Consider the following 17,172-nt stretch of genomic DNA (forward strand, 5'->3'; position numbering starts at 1 on the left):
AACTCATAGGCTCACATGATCCTCTTGCCTCAGTCTTTCAAGTAGTTGGGACAATTGCATGCTACTAAACCTGGCACTCTTGTCAGTGTTCACGGAGATGTTTTCACACAACAGTGTGCCCTTTACAAGAGAAAGTGCATTTAATGCATCCTAGAAACCTCTTCGGGAAAGTTTTTTTTGGAAAAGTAAAACTAAAATGCTCACATGTTGTAATTTTGCATAACTGACGGATGCAGTTAGTGGACCACCCTATCTTGGTACATGATTTAAGAAGTCTGATACTAATAGTCCTTTTGCTTCAGGTCAGTGTCCTAAACCACGTTCTGCTACCAGCTGGCCAGTTTCCAGAGGACTCAAGTACTGGGTCTGACATCAACCCAGTCAGTATTCTCTAAGAGGGATTTCCTGTTCACCTTTTCCACATCGCCACTGAGCTCCTGCATCTGTCACTTCCAGACCAGCATTACCACCACCCCAAGAACTTGCTAGAAACACTAATACACTGCCCCATAACTATCTGGCAATCTGCTTTAACAAACCTTCCCAGTGCTGACATGGAGAGGTTGAACCCCTGCCTCATCTAGTGACATTTATGGCAGAGATTCTTAACCTGAAATGAGCCCCACACCAAAACCCCAGAATCACAAGTAACCGTGCTTTCTCCTGGAGGAGAAGCTGCTCAGCTCAGCTCCTGAAATTCAATATCCTAAAAGCAGGTGTGCTTTCTGCTTTAGAGCCACCAAATTCTGCAGAATTCACTTTTATAAATACACACAAAGTCAAACTTTTCTCCAAGCCCTTTAATATTCACTTGAACAGCTGAAACATAAACAGTAACAAAACTTCATTTTTTTAAAAAAATGTTACAAGAAAACAGGATCTGGTATGTTATCTGCGTGATCCACCAATTTCCCCATCACCTTTTAGGCATTTCATCAACACTCTGGTTCATATGTTGATTCAAAAAGGTCATAAAAGTGAAAGATGGTAAAAATAACAAACTCACTGAGGTTAACGGAATCAAGCATTTCCTGGTCTCCAGCCATGCAATAGGCTTTACACACTTCCCATTACAAACCAACGGCTCTAGTTATCTGTTCCCAGGATAGCACTGCTACCACCAGACTTGCCTGGATTTTAAATGCTTCTTCTTTTTAAGTACAAAATGAACCAAACAATGCATCTTTTTGCCCAAAGAAGTGTGTCACCTGCTCTTATACTCAAGTTGTGCTTCCACAGCTTTCAGATGAACTCACAGGCATTCAAACTGTTACCTAGTTTACTGAAGCATGGCATTTCTTCACTGACTTTCTGAACATTATTTGGCCAGCATCCAGGACTTGCTGGTTCTATCACTAAGCATTCAGCAGTCATGATTCTGGGGGAAAGACAGCTGATTTTTTTTTTAAACTTAATTTTGTAGTTGTGGTTGGACACAATATCTTTGTTTATTTTTATGTGGCGCTGAGGATCGAAACCAAGGCCTCGCATGTGCTAGGCAAGCGCTCCACCGCTGAGCTACAACCCCAGCCCCAGCTTTTATTTTTAAGCAAACACTGCAAGCTTTCAAAGGTGGTACTTAATTTCAAAGACAAAAGCCTATTACTGAAATAAGAAAACAGCCTTATTTTCCAGTAGGGAAATCTATTATCTCCAGAGAGCCCAGGGACACACAGCTGATACCACATCATTTCTTGAGGTGGTCAGCCTAAACTGCCCCCATCCTCCCAGCAAGCCCTCATTTCTCTGGGCCCATTCTGTCTGCCAAGCTTTTGCCACTCCCATTCCCCACCTATTTTCCCTCTGGCCCTCTGCCCATGTCTGGGCATCAGAGGATTATTTCTTGGCTGTGTGGTTAGTCCCTGGGCAGCTGCCACCATGCTGTTTGGTATTTGAGATCCCATCAGCAAAACTCACTAACAAGCATATAATTATAGGCCACTGCCCCACAAAAGCACACTGTGTCATCACCAGGAAGCACCACTGTTCACAGGCCCAGGAAGCACCTCAGAAAGAGGAAGCAAACATCACAGGGCCTGACATCCCAGCAGCTGAGGAGGCTGAGACAGGAGGATCGCAAATTCAAAACCAGCCTCAGCAATGCAACTCAGTGAGAAGCTGTCTCTAAATAAAATACAAAATAGGGCTGGGGACGTGGCTCAGTGGTTGAGTGCCCTTGAGTTCAATCCCCAGAACAAAAACTACAGCAACAACAACAACAACAAAAAACAAACAAAAAACCCCACACCAAGATCCAAGTTCAAATATGTGAGGGTAACTGCCCAAGGCTATGCAGCTAACCAGAGGCAGAAACTAGAGCCATATTCACAAATACAATGAACCCAAGATGAAAGGTAAGAAAAGCCTCTAAGCAACCAAAATGAAGTCTGCTACACAGTAGTCTTCTGGGCCTCTCCACAGATTTGTCAAAACACAGGCAACCCCTAGGAGAAATGCTCCTGAAACAAACAGATGCCATTAAGTACCAAGGATCTTTATTTATTCTCAGTTCTGAAATGGAGTCTGTGACTCAGATAATATGCCACTATTTGAAAATAAAAGGTCCCACCAGCCCCAGTCTTCCCAAATCTTTAGTCACAAGATCACACTTCATTTACCGCACAAGACAATCAAGCTGAAGAATTAAGGAGGTACACTGAAGATAAAAGCAAAAAAGGAATCATCTTACAAGCAGATCATCCCAGTTACTTAAAAAGTTAAGTTTCAGATTAATTTACACAGTAGTGACAAAACTATTTAGTCTCAGTGAAAACGAAGACAGTCATACCATTTAGAAAAGATCAATTCAGAAATACTAATTCAGGCAAGCATGCAGAATTCAGAATATTAAAAAAAAAATGCAAGGCCTGGCTGCACAAATACACTCAGGTGAATTGCAAACTGAAAGGGACCCTTGAGGGATCAGCAGACCAGTCTCTCCTTCTATGAATGAGGAAAGTGAGCAGACATGTACTGGCAAAGCTCATGTGGCAACACCAGGTGCACACAGATCTAACTCCTGGTGCCACCTGCAACCCCATATACTTAAAATAAGGATATAATACCCAGAACACAGAAGCCCACTGATTTAAATAAAAGATTTTAGGACTGATACACAGGGAGGAGGTCAAGTTAACACAGCACAGTAGCACACCTCACGTTTCAGAGATGAAATGATCTCTCAAAGATTTAATGCTTCATTTTCATAAGCAATAAAGTTTCTATCCAATTTTCTGATTTATAGTAAAATGTACTAGCTTAAAAAATGTGCACTCTTCACACTTTTTTGCCTAACTTTTAAAACTGAGAACTGGCTGTTTTTTAGCCCAAGAAACCTATGCCATGCATACACTTTAACTGCATGTCTTAGGAATACATAAAATCTGTGATATTTTGGTAATTTATAGTGTATTTATAAAATGAAAAGCTCTATCAAAATACACTTTTCACTGGGAAAAATAAATAAAACAAATGAATGGATCTACACAAAGCAAACAATAACTTTGGTAGACTTCAGTGTAGGACAGTCTATAACAAACGCATTTGCCCTTATTCCCCCAGAGCTGCTCATCTTCCAAGTTAACAATTTTTAACATTTTTTATCTGAGATTTTATTATGTTGACGTTTGTTTCTCATTCCACATCATCTTCAGCCAAGCTCTGAGCACTCACAATTCTCTGAAAGAAAAATAAAAATTCAATTTTTGAGTGTCATAAGCATTTTAATCCAGATCCCAAAGTCCAACATAAAATGCTTTGTATTCAAATAAAAAATGGTACTGAATTTCATCTATTCTGATATTTATTTCAACATTTAACACTTTATATATTGCTATCATCTAAGAAAATGATTATTACCACGAACAAATGTAGCACAGTATGGGACTAGCAATCATGTACCGTAAACAAATAGGGATTTTTAGTTTACACTCCCATACAACCTAAGAATAGTGATTAGTGCTTTCAATCATTTTCTGCTCCAAACATTTCCATTTATGGCTCACCGCTATTATAGGAAGGAACACAGCATTCTGCAAACATTTCCACATAACATTTAGACAGCTGAACTGAGTAGAGGAGGACATTTCTACAGAGGGGAATTTAGGTTTCATCCTGAACTGACATTTCAAAAGACACTACCCTCAGGTCAAAGTACTGTCATGCTGCTGTTATAGTTTGGATAGGTTCGTGTGTTGGAAACTTGTTCCCTGGTGTGGTACTACTTAAGTCAGTGGGGTACCACCCTCTAGAGTGATTAGAGTTTCCACAAGTCCCAGTTAGTTCCTGTTACAGGAACTAACCTGGCACCTCCCGGCTTCCTTGCTTCTTCACTGGCACATATGCCCCTTCTGCACATGGTTGGCTCCCTTCCTGCTTCTCTACCTTGTGACAAAGGCAGAGGGCCCTGGTCAACACTGGAACTGTGCTGTTTGACTTTCCCAGCAAATAAAACTGTTAGCCAACAAACTTCTTTATACATTATCCAACACTGCATATTTTGTTATAGCAACAGCAGGTAGACTAAGACACCTGCCCTTCAACAATATATAACATCAAAGAGAAATCTAATACAGATATAATAGAACTACATTAGTTTAAGTTTAAGTTTAAAAGATTTAGATCAGATTTTTGGTTTTCCAATTCTTTTCTTCAAATCCTCGAGACTTAGTTTTTCAGTCCTTTTCCAATGTAAAAACCAGTCTGAAGGGGCTAGAGACATGGCTCAGTGGCAGTATGTTTATATAACACACACTAGGTTTGATCCTTAGGACCAAACAACAAGACAGTCTGAAAAATTGGTCAGTTAGTAACTGTAAAATTCTGTGAAAACTACCCATCATCACCAATTTTTAATCACAATGACTTTGGAAGTCAACATATAGATCAGACAGACATGCTATGCCAAAAAGTAGATTTATTTGGGTTTCTTAGAAAGAACTCAAAATGAACAGAATTTGTTTTAATGAAGTCTTAAGTTATACATTAACCTTTTAAATAAATGGCATTTTGTACTTGAATAGGAATCTGGAGATGTAGTCAAATAGCTCCAAACTTAAAGCCATCTTAGCAGAAACAGAGGTAAAGTGTTTAGACAAGAGAGGCCAGGAATCTATACTCCTCTATGCCCAGAACCAAGCCACCTAACAGAAGGCATGATGTCCCAGAAGAGCAGGCAGAAAACAAATTTTATAAAATAGCTAAGAGTAGCCTTTGGGGACTCAAATACCAAGGCCTAAAACGACTAACACTAAGAAATACATTTCTTGACTCAGGTCTAGGGTACGGACATTTGAAGTTTACACCTGAGGGAAGACAATGTCAAGCACTGGTATCACAAGTATTAGACATTTGCTAGGCTCATTTAAAAACATCCCTATACATTCAATTCTCAGATCCCACTCACTTCTTATTTCATGACACCCCAAATTTTACCTGACTAATTGTTGGGAGCTTAGTCAGAAGCATCTGGAACACTGGTGGTGGAAGAGTTTGCTGTAACACTTGCAGCAACTGCTGTGGCTGTCCACAAACAGCAATTGCGTTTGTCAGATGGTCCACACCTTTCTCATATTCACCTGCAAAATTTACACAAAATTATATGCAACCTAAATTTGGGCTTTTGTCAAAAATTCAACTTTTCACTCAGTCTCTCAGTGGTGCTAACCAAAAACACTGTGCAAGTAAAAAATTAGGAATAATCTATAGGGCATCCATATTAACTGAATATTATGAAGTAAAAAGAATGAGTCACATTATATGTACTAATGTGGAAATCTGCACAATACACAAAACAGGGAAATTAAATATTGAAATATCCAAATACATTACTATTCACATTTCTAAAATACTTCTGAAAGATTACATAAGAAATTGCTAACAATGGAACATTAAAGAGAGAAGTAGAAGATTAGAGGCTTAAGTGAAAAGGGAAACCAAATTTCACTTCAAACCAACCCTTTTGACAATTTGAATGTTACCCCATAAAAAGAAAAAAATCTCAAATGATACTATATTAGGAAAAACGGTCACAATGAAAGCATGACAAGCAGCAGGTTAAAAAAAACCCCATTATCTCATTATCTCTTGGTAGAATTTATTTTCATTTCTCTGTGAATTTCTTTCAACAGACATTTATAAATAACTTTCAAAAAGTTCAACAAAGGTTGTTTTTGAAGATTTTCATTCAATAAATACTAAGTACTTGTCATGTGGTCCTTGTTCTCAGTTAATTGTTTTAACTCCAAAGAACTGTTAACAAATTTTCTGAACAATACCTTGACTTTATTAAAGTTGTTTCAAATTAAGTACTTTATATAGGAATTTCAATGAAGAAAATTATTTAAGAGTTATCTTTCAGGAAAAAAAAAATGATCTCTTTTGTATTCTTTGGGGGAAAAAAGATAGTTGGGGTTCATTTCTCCAGGTATTGCTCATGTTTCTTAACTTCTCAATGGAGACATTTATTGCCTTTGCTCCAGATGAAGAATGTCTGCACAGTGAACAACCTTAGATTTTGGAGCAATAGTAGGTTTGCATAGTATCTAGTATCACATCATTCATGTTGAGGAAAAGGGCAAATATACTCATGACTACCTCTTAGAAAAGACTCAGGTCCTCTAAATTCAGGACTCCTCTCCTATATGCAACCCACCATGCAGTCCATTAGGAATAGGTGTTAAGCGGCTCAAGTGATTTTTATGAACAAGTTCACATCACTACTTTACTAATGTACTATATCAATCATTTTACAAGGAATTTGCTTCAGGTTATTAAGCCCAGGGGGCCCCTTTACTCCACAATCCTGCTAATGTTTCTGAACTTTCTCCTTAATCCAAGGACAGCACAAACGTTAAACCAATTCAGATTTATTCTAAACCACGTTGACAATGACATGAGAAGGTGTACTATAAAACAGATTAAGGGTACTACAAAAACAGTCGTATTTTGAGCCTTTACACAAAGGTAATAACTGTTTTGGACCGTCTCTACCAGTCTGGGGCGCTCCCCCCAACCACACTCCATACAATGGCCAATCTTCTTCTACCATATTATACACTCACACAAGCTTGAGGGGACTAAGCACGTTTCAGGTTCCACCATCAGACTCCATGTGCACAACCCTATAAACTAAGTACAAGCATGGGTATCATCACTGTCACTCTTGATGTTCTTCCTTTAAGAAATATTATAGTTGTAGATGAATGCAGCACTTTTATTTTTATGTGGTGCTGAGGACCGAACCCAGTGCCTCACATGTGCTAAGCAAGTGCTCTACTACTGAGCCACAACCCCAGCTCTGTGATGTTCCTTTATTTGGTCCTGAATCTGGTATATTACGGTGTTTCTTATTCTACAGTCTGAGCAGCTGAGAAATCTTTAGGTCCAAGTCTGAGGTATCTGATGGTATCTGCATATAAATAAAGGGTTTCTTCAAGGACACTGTTAACCTCTCAACTACGATCAGAAACAGCTCTCTCTCTCCTGCTAATGTGGAAATTATAGATGTGTCATCTACGCACTGAGGATACCTTCCGATTATGCTGACCATTGTTGCTGGGTTGTATGTAGCCACCATCTTAACCTGCTATAAATGATGCCCATCACAAGAGAACCAACTCAGGTTTGTGCACTGATCCATATAATGGTTGGTACAGTTGTGGGTGGTAAGATAGGCTGATTCACTCAGTTCCTCCTTGTGAATAGATAACCTTAGGGCCTTAAATCTCTTCTGAACCAGCCCTGGAAATAATCTTTTCTATGGATCCAACATTGCTGAATGGTGTATTCAAGACATATAAGTAAGTCAATGTTATATTTCAATACAACATAAATCAAAATAATATAACATAAGTCTATAAGTCAACTTCAGCTTCCTTCCTGTATAAAGTGGATATTGTTACTACTTTTGCTAACTGGATAACCAGATTAAAAGTGAAATCTACAACTCCAACAGCATCAAAAGCACCATATATCTATTACACAGCACAGATCAAACCCAATATTAGAGGACCACAGTAGCAGTGCCATTTGAGATTAAGTATTGTGTTAGGGGAATGTTCTTTCCCTTTTACCAATGCCTGGGTCCTCTTTCTCTCGCTGTTGGGGAAATTAAAGCACATGGTCCATAAGGGACCTGGAAATATTTCTTGACTGGCATCTATCTCACAGTCATACTTAAAACATTTGATAGGTTTTCCTACTCACTTTTTAAAAATTTTACTGCAACCGCTCCACCACTGAGTTACAACCTCAGCCCCTACTCACTTGTTTTTGTTTAATCTTTTTTTTTTGTAGAAGGACAGAATGCCTTTATTTTATTTTTGCTACAGCCCCAGGCCCTATTCACTTGGTTTTTTTTTTTGTTGTTGTTGTTTTAAATTTTAACATTTATTTATTTTTTTTAGTTTTCGGCGGACACATCATCTTCGTTTGTATGTGGTGCTGAGGATCGAACCCGGGCCGCACGCATGCCCGACAAGTGTGCTACCGCTTGAGCCACATCCCCAGCCCCCTATTCACTTGTTTTTAATCATTGCTAATTTGTTGTCAATCTGAATACAGTGGTTAGACAATCCGCGACTCTCCTCCTTCCTCAATCTCCCGAGTTGCTGGGATTATAACCATGTGCCACCATGCCCAACTCAAAATACTACTGACAGAATAAATGGGGCACAAGGTAATGAAAAGCTTTAATTCTGGATCAGATTATTGACTGGTTCTGAAATAAGAGTTTTGAATTTACCATGTGACCTCAAGGTAAATTAACTTTCTCTAGGACTAAGATTAGCCATTCCTTCCCTTATATACTGGAAAAGACCTCAAGATTAGATGGGAGAATTGAGAAACACATTCCTGGGTGGGAGGGGAAGGGAGAGGGCATGGGATTAGCAACTATGGTGGAATGTGATGGACATTATTATCCAAAGTACATGTATAAAGAGATGAATTGGTGTGAATATACTTCATATACAACCAGAGATATGAAAAATTGAGCTCTATGTATACTAAGAATTATATTGCATTCTGCTGTCACATATAAATTAGAGAAATACATTCCTAACTTTCCTTCCTTCTGTTATTATTTATACTGCACTGTGGCTATTTACTCTAAAAGGCTCAAAAATAACCTCACTGTAAAGATTACTTATTATATCCTCTATATAAAATGATGGAGCAAGTAACTAACTTAAAATACATGATGGACAATGATAACCCACAAGGAATATTTCTTCCCGGAGTCAATCTTATAAAATGATCCTCACATTATTAAGGACCTGAAACCCCATCTTGAAACGTTTAGAATTCCTTTTTCCTAAAACAGCCAAACTACACAAGCAAACCCCCTTTCCATTATAAGTTTACACTGGTGTAAAGACTTTCTGTCTAGTTCCTCCATCTTCAGTGACTATCACCTTGAGCTAGCAGCTCTTCACCGAGTTGTATTTCTTCAAGGAAGAACTTCTGAACAGCTTCAGCATCTTTAAGGTCCGGTAACTGTTTGGAAACAGAATATTTAGTAAGTGATACCAAAATTAAATCCCAAGGATATAACCCATACACAGAAAAATAAAAAGACTTCTTCCCCCAAAACTCCTAAATAACAACAAACGAAAGAAAAACATTTAATGATCAAATTGGTATCTGAATAGTTCTTAGTTCTTAACCAGAACAAATGCTCAACATCATATAGTTCACGGTGGTGCATGCCTGTAATCCCAGCTATTCAGGACACTGAAGTAGAGGGTCACAAGTTCCAAGCCAGTTTGGACACTACAGTGAGAACCTGACCCTGAGCTCAAACCCCAATACCTCAGGAAGAAATAAAAAGGAAAGCTTTGAATCAAACATAAAAAATGAAGGGTACAAATACCTACACCATCTATATACTTTGCTCTTTATGCCGAGCTAGTCTTTTTTTTTTTGCGGTTACAAACAACTATAAGCAGCTTTTAAAATAAGTTTGAATTTCTGTTTTCATTTCATAGATTATACATTACCACATTAAATGACTATAATAGACAATTCCACTAGATATAAAAAAATATTTCAGAAAACGGAGGTATTGACTTTCCAAGCATACAGTAAATATTTGATTATATTCCAGCATCTAAAAACACATTAATGGGACTGGGGAAGTAGCTCAGTGGAAGAGCCACTACTTGACATGGGTAAAGACCAGATTTCATCCCCAACAACACACATAAACCAAGACCCAAAACAGAACCCCATATGTTTATTCTCTTATATCCACACAATGAACATATCACATGTGTCAGAAAGGTAATGTGGACATGTAGATAAACCTATGTAGTCAGTAAAAATAATCATAGATTTGAACATAAAAAATAACAGATTTACATACAACAAGGTTAAAACTAGTCAGGGCACTGGGATTCTGGATCAGTGTGAATAATCTTGAATAATTTTGGATATGAATAACATGGTTCTTTTAAAGGAACTTGGAACAAGGGAATTAAAATCAACAGTTTCTATGTTTTATCATTTTGAAGCAGCTGAGAACACTTTAATCCCCCCCTTTAAAAAAAAGACATTTATTTATTTACTTACCTACCTACCTATTTATCCATCTATCTATCCTTTCTTTTATGTGGTGTTGAGGATCGAACCAGGGCCTCACACATGCTAGACAAGCACTGTACCACTGAGCCACACAACCCCAGCTAATACTTTTAACCTTCTGGTGAAAATATCTTTTGGAGACTATCATCTGATTGCCTCAAACTACTCCCTTGTTTAGCAGCTACATGCTGTTACTGCCAACAGAGAACTAGATGACCTACAGTTAAACTAAGTTATTCACCCATTCACAAACTACATTTAAAACAGAAAATAAATGTCCAACATCAACTAGCTTTCTCAAAACCAGAAGCAGATTTTTAGATAATATTTCAATAAAAAATAAAATGCATGGGTCTGGGGCTGTGGCTCAGTGGTAGAGCACTTGCCTAGCATGTGTGAGGCACCAGGTTCAATTCTCAGAACCACATATAAATAAATAATTTATTAGATTTAACAGGATATTAACTAATAATAAGTAAAGGTCCATTGACAACTAAACAATACTAATAAAAAAGAATAAAATACATAACATAATCTAAACAAAAATCAGACTTGAGTATTACCTTGGAAAGCCCAGCTCTCTCCTTGGCAAGCTTCTGTTTCTTTCTTCCTACAAGAAATGTTATGTACATATTTTCATTTGCCATTATCAAAATGAGAATCAAAGTAAGTCTGATTGTGGTGGCAGTCATTAATACTATTTGCAAAACATGGGTGACGTTAAAATCTCAGCTTCCCTGGACTCCTTGTGATCTGTCAGGGACACATAAATAGTTCTGGTCAGTAAGCCTTCTTCCTCTAGGTTATCAAGCCAAACAATTCAGAGGATGAAGACTGCTCTAACAGCTGAATCTCAACAGAGCTAACATGGAACAGAAGCAAGAATTAGGCAACAGGTTCTTATACTACTGAAATCTTAAATTAAGTACTGCTACCTAGTTAAGGAGAATAAAGGCCTCTGTCTAGATTGTCTAATTTGAATTATACTATTAAATACCTGGAAAAGTAATAACTATTAAAAACCACTATGACAGGGCCAATAATCATGTGGCATAACTAATACTGCTTATTAGCTAGAGAAACTTAGGGAAAGTAAATCTCTTAACTCTCCAACAACAAAGCCTATCTAACCTTATAGGAATAGAGAAACAAAAGCCATAAAACAAGCAACATCCCCTGAATACTTAGTGTCAGTAAATGCCTGAAGAAGTATCCTGTTTGCATAAATCTAGACATGGTTAATTTACAATGGACTACTCTGTGAGTACACTCTTTTCTGATTCTATCCCTACAAACAAAGTAGATTTAATCATACCAGTATCCCTTGCCAACTCTAGTCCCTCATAATACACAAAGTGCTGCCACTTTAAGGCGAATTAAAAAACAATTCTGGGGCTGGGGATGTGGCTCAAGTGGTAGCGCGCTTGCCTGGCAGGCGTGCGGCCCGGGTTCGATCCTCAGCACCACATACAAACAAAGATGTTGTGTCCGCCGAAAACTAAAAAATAAATAATAAATAATTCTCTCTCTCTCTCAAAAAAAAACCAATTCTAACCATTTCAACACAAAAATATAAGTTGACTTTACATAAAGACTACCAATTTTTCTTATATACTACCTTTACTAAAGTGTTCATCACTGCATGACTAAGTGTGAAAAACAAACACAGAACATAATTCTACCCTTTATCTGCTTAAGGGTTTTGGCCCTCTTCAGGCAGAAAACAACCAATGATAACAGAAAAGACTACCTAACAGGTAGACATGTACAGATTGGCCCTGCACTGGAAGGGGAGCAGTAAGACTAGAAGACTGTAGGTACTGGGGATTGAACCCAGAAGTGCTATACCACAGAGATACATTCCCAGCCCTTTTTCATTTTTTGATATGGGGTCTTGCTGAATTACTAAGGGTTTTACTAAATTGCTAAGGCTGGTCTCCAACTTGCAATCTTCCTGCCTCAGATTCCAGGATCACTGTACACCAACATGCCTGGTCTAAATACAAATGAGAAAATTTTCCAAGGTCACTAGTAAGCAATCAAGCTGAACTTCAGAGCACATGTCCTCAAACATGATTCTATTTTGCCTCTCTACTCAACAGCATAAAGCAGTAAAGACATACCTGTAAAAAAAAAAAAAAAAAGGCTTTTCAGAAATGAACAAAAGAAGTTTGTGGAATTAACAGTGAAAAATTCACTACAACAGAATTTGGGGAAAACGACAAAATTTGACAATGAAACCCAGTAGAATGAAATTTGTTTCCATTTGTGATCAACAGAGTGAGGAGGAGTATATGGTGTCACTGCATAGTGTGAATGACACATCAGCAAAGTTTAAAATAAAGACATTGTGTTCACGTAAAACAAACAAAAAAAGCCAAAAGGACTTACACATTCAATCTGCAAAACTAGGCCTTGACTCAGTATTTGCTGATATTCATCTCAAAAAATTTGAGACCTCAGTTAAAACAGGGATGTGTACTTTCAAAAATATCCACAAAATATAAGCTTACTTACAATAGTCACAAATCATTTTTAAAGCTAGCTTAAAGAAGTTCTAATGATGTATCATTTTACACAGCATGTATAACCAGAGGTTGTAACACAAAGTTACTTTCCCTTTTTATTTTTTGAGATGGGGTACAATTTGGAGACCAGTCTTGGCAATTTAGCAAAACCCTTTACACAGCATGTACACAATTGGCACTGTAATTTGGAGATTAAATTTCACTTATGATTACTCAGATTGATAAAAAAAATTATGCTTTAAGAGTATTGAAAGGGGTTGTAGGTATAAAACTTCGGTAAAACATGGGCCCAGTTTACACAAAACCCTGGGGTTCGATCCTTAGCATGCACACACAGCATACTGATAATTTGGTAACAGAAAACAAAAAGTATCAACAAATCAGAATCCCAAACTACCCCCAAACCTTTATGTGGTGTTGAGGATGGAACCAGGGCCTCACACATGCTAGACAAGTGCCTCTATTAAAAAAAAAAAATCTAAATGACTGATTTGAAGAACTATTCATTGCAAATATAAATATTCGAAGTATTCTATTGGAAATTAGACTAGAGAAATTCAAATTTAAAAGAACTGAAATGAACTTCATTCCACAAACACAAAATACCCCAAATCTTAGTATCAACCATACAACTTTAAACAAACTGCAAAATTACCACGAATTAAAGATGTTTACTTGTTAGCAAAAAAAAAAAAATCAATTAAAATCTCTAGCATTCACCAATTACTGTGTCTAAACTCTATACTTTAATCACATCATTTACAAAAAAGCTTGAAGTTGTTACTGCTGGAGCTAGTAATCCACTTAAAATGATCACATCACGGCTAAAGCTAGAAAAAAATTTGAACTGAAAGTGATGGAAAAGGCACTCTGAGAATAACTGTCTCAATTCGGCTAAAATGATACTTCTTATTATTTCTTTAACCAAAAACCAGTTTTCTTGCCTGGTATGGTGGCACTTGTCTGTAATGGCAAGTTGGAGGCCAGCCTAGGCAACTTAGACCCTGCCTCAAAATAAAAAGGGTTGGGGGTATAGGTCAGTAGTAGAGGGCTTCCCTACCAACCTCAGTACTTAGGGGAGGAAGAAACAGATCTTCAAATCTTCCAAAGGTATAATTAATCTACTTTTATGGAGCTCTGCACCTGCATCCCCACCCCCAATACATTTTTGAAACCATAGATTTGTATTCCAACAGTCATCCTTAACGGTCGGCATTTACATCATAAATCGTGGTGAGCACTTCACACTTTATTTTCCCCCAAACCAACAAGAGGCAAGCCGCATTACCTGATTTTACAGCTAAGGAAATTAAGATGCAGAAAGCCCAAGATCACGCGGCTCATCAGTGACCAACCCGGGCGTGGAAACCCAGTGTCTGAGCCCAGAACAGCGCTCTTTCCGTGAGACTACCTAGCGGTAAATGAACCAAATCCACGGTTTCACTCCTCGCTAACGCCTGGAGCCAGACCGTGCTGCACCGCGGGCCTATGACCAGCGCGCTCCAGAACGCGGGTCAAGAGCCGCGTGCGGCTACGGACCACGTGCGGCGATATGGTACCACCGAATTAAACACTCAGTACCAAGCAGAGCGGCCACTTCTTGTGCGACCGCGGCCTTAACAACCCACATGGTTGAGCCACCTGGGCAGATTACAAAAATATTTCTTATTAAAACAAATTGCTTTTCTATTGCTGCGAACAAAGGTCCCCCCGAAACGCAAGGCGGCCTAAGAACGTTTCTGGGGACATGATTTCCCTCGGGAAGCGGCTCTTAAAAGATGTCGCAGGTATGAAATGAGGCTGAACCACGAGAGAGGCGCAGCCCTTTGGACTCCCCCGCAATTTCTCTAGCATTCACTCATATCTTGGAAGCACTCGGCGAAGCCGCCAAGAGGGTTTAAGAATGCAACGGCCGCAGTGGGCATGCGGGTTCCGGCCCAGGCTGAACTCCGTCTAGTAAGGAGGCTCGACCTTCGGATTAAGGACGGAGGCTTAGAACGGTGCGTGGCCCAAGAAGAGGCCGCGCCCGCCGCCAAGATGGAGGGGCGCCGCGCGGTCCCACTCACGTTCCCGAAGCCTGTTCTTGAAGTTGGGGTCGCTCCGTCTTTTGCGGTCGAAGTAGATGCAGTAGCCGATGAAGAGGGCCCCACACACGCCGGCGGCGATGGCGCTGTTCCGGCCCACCATCTTCCCTCAGTGCGGCGAACCCGCCGCGAACACTCGAACGAGCCTCGCCGCCCGTCGCTCTGGACGCCGGAAGGAGGAACAGGCGCTTCCGGCTCCGAGGACCCCGGGGCGCTCGCGTTGGTGCCTGCGCGGCGGAGTGCGCCAACACGCACGCACGCACGCACAGCCTGCGACCCAAGCGAGTGCGGCGGAGCGTCGGGCGCTAGGGATGTTCGCCGGCAAGAACAAAGGTAGAAGGCCTTTGTTTATTTCTTTTACCAAGCCTACTGAGCTTCGTCTTGCAGTTGATTCCGGCGGCCTGTGACGTGCACTTTCCTTGCAAGTCCGGTCCTGATCGAGTTGGACACAGTAATTCACTTAAAAAAGGATGTTGCGGGCTGGGGTTGTGGCTCAGTGGTGGAGTGCTCACCTAGCATGCTTGAGGCACTGGGTTCAATCCTCAGCGCCATATAAAAATAAAATAAAGTTATTGTGTCCATCTAGAACTAGAAAATAAAATAGGGCAACTCCGTAGAACATGCATGGAACATGCGCCTCTCCAATGGCCGGCTCTGATTTGCGCCCAGGTTTGCAATCTGATTTTACAGCCCTTTCAGTGCATTGGACCAGAGAAGATAATAGGTAACACTACGTGCGAGGTCCCCAGGCTCCTGGCCGGTCTGAGGCATAGCAGTCTATAGAGGACTGTCCCTGCACCCTGTGAGCCAGGCCGAGCCACCATGGAGACCTGCACTCACAGGACCCAACGTCATCTAGGAAAGGCCTGCGTTAAGTGCTGAGGAACCTGAGCCCCCCAAGACTGGAAGTCAGACCTGGCGAACATGTGCATCTGCTCCGAATGGGGTGGGGCAAGAGGGTGTGGAGGTGGAGTGAATGATTTGACTCGGGATTGCACACAAGAGACCCACAAAACACAATTTTTGTTATATCCCGCATACACACATTTTCGTTCTCATTCCCTAAAGCTGACAGCAAACCTCAATTACTGAAGGAGGTTATGTCCTGAGCCTCAGCCCTGTGGAACAAAAAACTTGCGGAGTCTGAGGGATTCTCATTGGTAGAGAGCTAGTTTAGCATGCACAATGCCTTGGGTTCAATCCCCAGCACCCCCCCTTCCAAGGAAAAGAGAAATCAGACTTGTAAAAGGCCACACAGCTGACAATGAGAGGCCTCCTGAAAATAAGATTATGTGGTCACATATGACTCCTGAATAAACACAAACAGGTACTACTCTCCCCCTCAGTCTTGTGTGGAGTAAATGCAATGTTAGTGTTGAGAGAGCTACTGTGAGATATACAATATACCAGGCAACACGTTAATACAAAAGCAAAACTCTAATGAAAAACATGTACATTTACACTTTAGAAATGTTTTCAGGCTGGAAGTCACCTTAACAAGGTTCAGGTGGACTCTTGTGAAATTATCATAACCAGTATTTTTAAATAGAATAAAAAAATTATCATGTCAGTTAAATATACTCATGTTTATACTGGTCACTATGTAAAATTAAAGATAATTTTAGTCACAAAAACACGAGACCACTGATCTCCATCCAATCAAAATATTTAGGTACAGAAATTGCTGAAGGTCAGAGTTGATGAGCTAGATCAAAAACCCACTGAAGCCAGGCAAGGTGGTGCATGCCTTTAATCCCAGCAGCTCAGGAACTGAGGCAGGAGGATCCCAGTCTCAGCAACTTAGCAAGGCACTAAGTTACTCAGTGAAACCCTAATAAAATACAAAAAAGGGCTGGGGACGTGGCTCAGTACCAAAAAACAACCACACAACAACAAAAAATACAACCACTCCAGGGCTCTGTACATGAAAGCTGGAAACAAACTATGCAAGCTATGTTCAGGGCACTAAGTTCCATCTG

At 39.8% G+C, this 17,172-nt stretch overlaps 1 protein-coding gene and 1 non-coding gene across 2 annotated transcripts; both read right to left on the reverse strand.

Moving 5' to 3' along the window:
• Positions 1-785: 785 nt before the first annotated feature.
• Tomm20 (translocase of outer mitochondrial membrane 20) lies at positions 786-15,379 on the reverse strand. Its single transcript, XM_027948026.2, has 5 exons — positions 15,176-15,379; positions 11,145-11,191; positions 9,414-9,495; positions 5,434-5,576; positions 786-3,678 (listed from the first exon to the last, which is right to left on the reverse strand). The coding sequence occupies exons 1-5, from the start codon at positions 15,294-15,296 to the stop codon at positions 3,634-3,636; spliced, it is 438 nt and encodes a 145-aa protein (XP_027803827.1). The 5' UTR covers positions 15,297-15,379; the 3' UTR covers positions 786-3,633.
• LOC114102585 (small nucleolar RNA SNORA14) lies at positions 14,886-15,018 on the reverse strand. Its single transcript, XR_003584537.2, has one exon. It is a non-coding gene; the product is annotated as a small nucleolar RNA SNORA14 (small nucleolar RNA).
• Positions 15,380-17,172: the final 1,793 nt, after the last annotated feature.

The sequence above is a fragment of the Marmota flaviventris genome, chromosome 12, assembly GCF_047511675.1.
Source record: "Marmota flaviventris isolate mMarFla1 chromosome 12, mMarFla1.hap1, whole genome shotgun sequence".
NCBI classification, from domain to species: domain Eukaryota; kingdom Metazoa; phylum Chordata; class Mammalia; order Rodentia; family Sciuridae; genus Marmota; species Marmota flaviventris.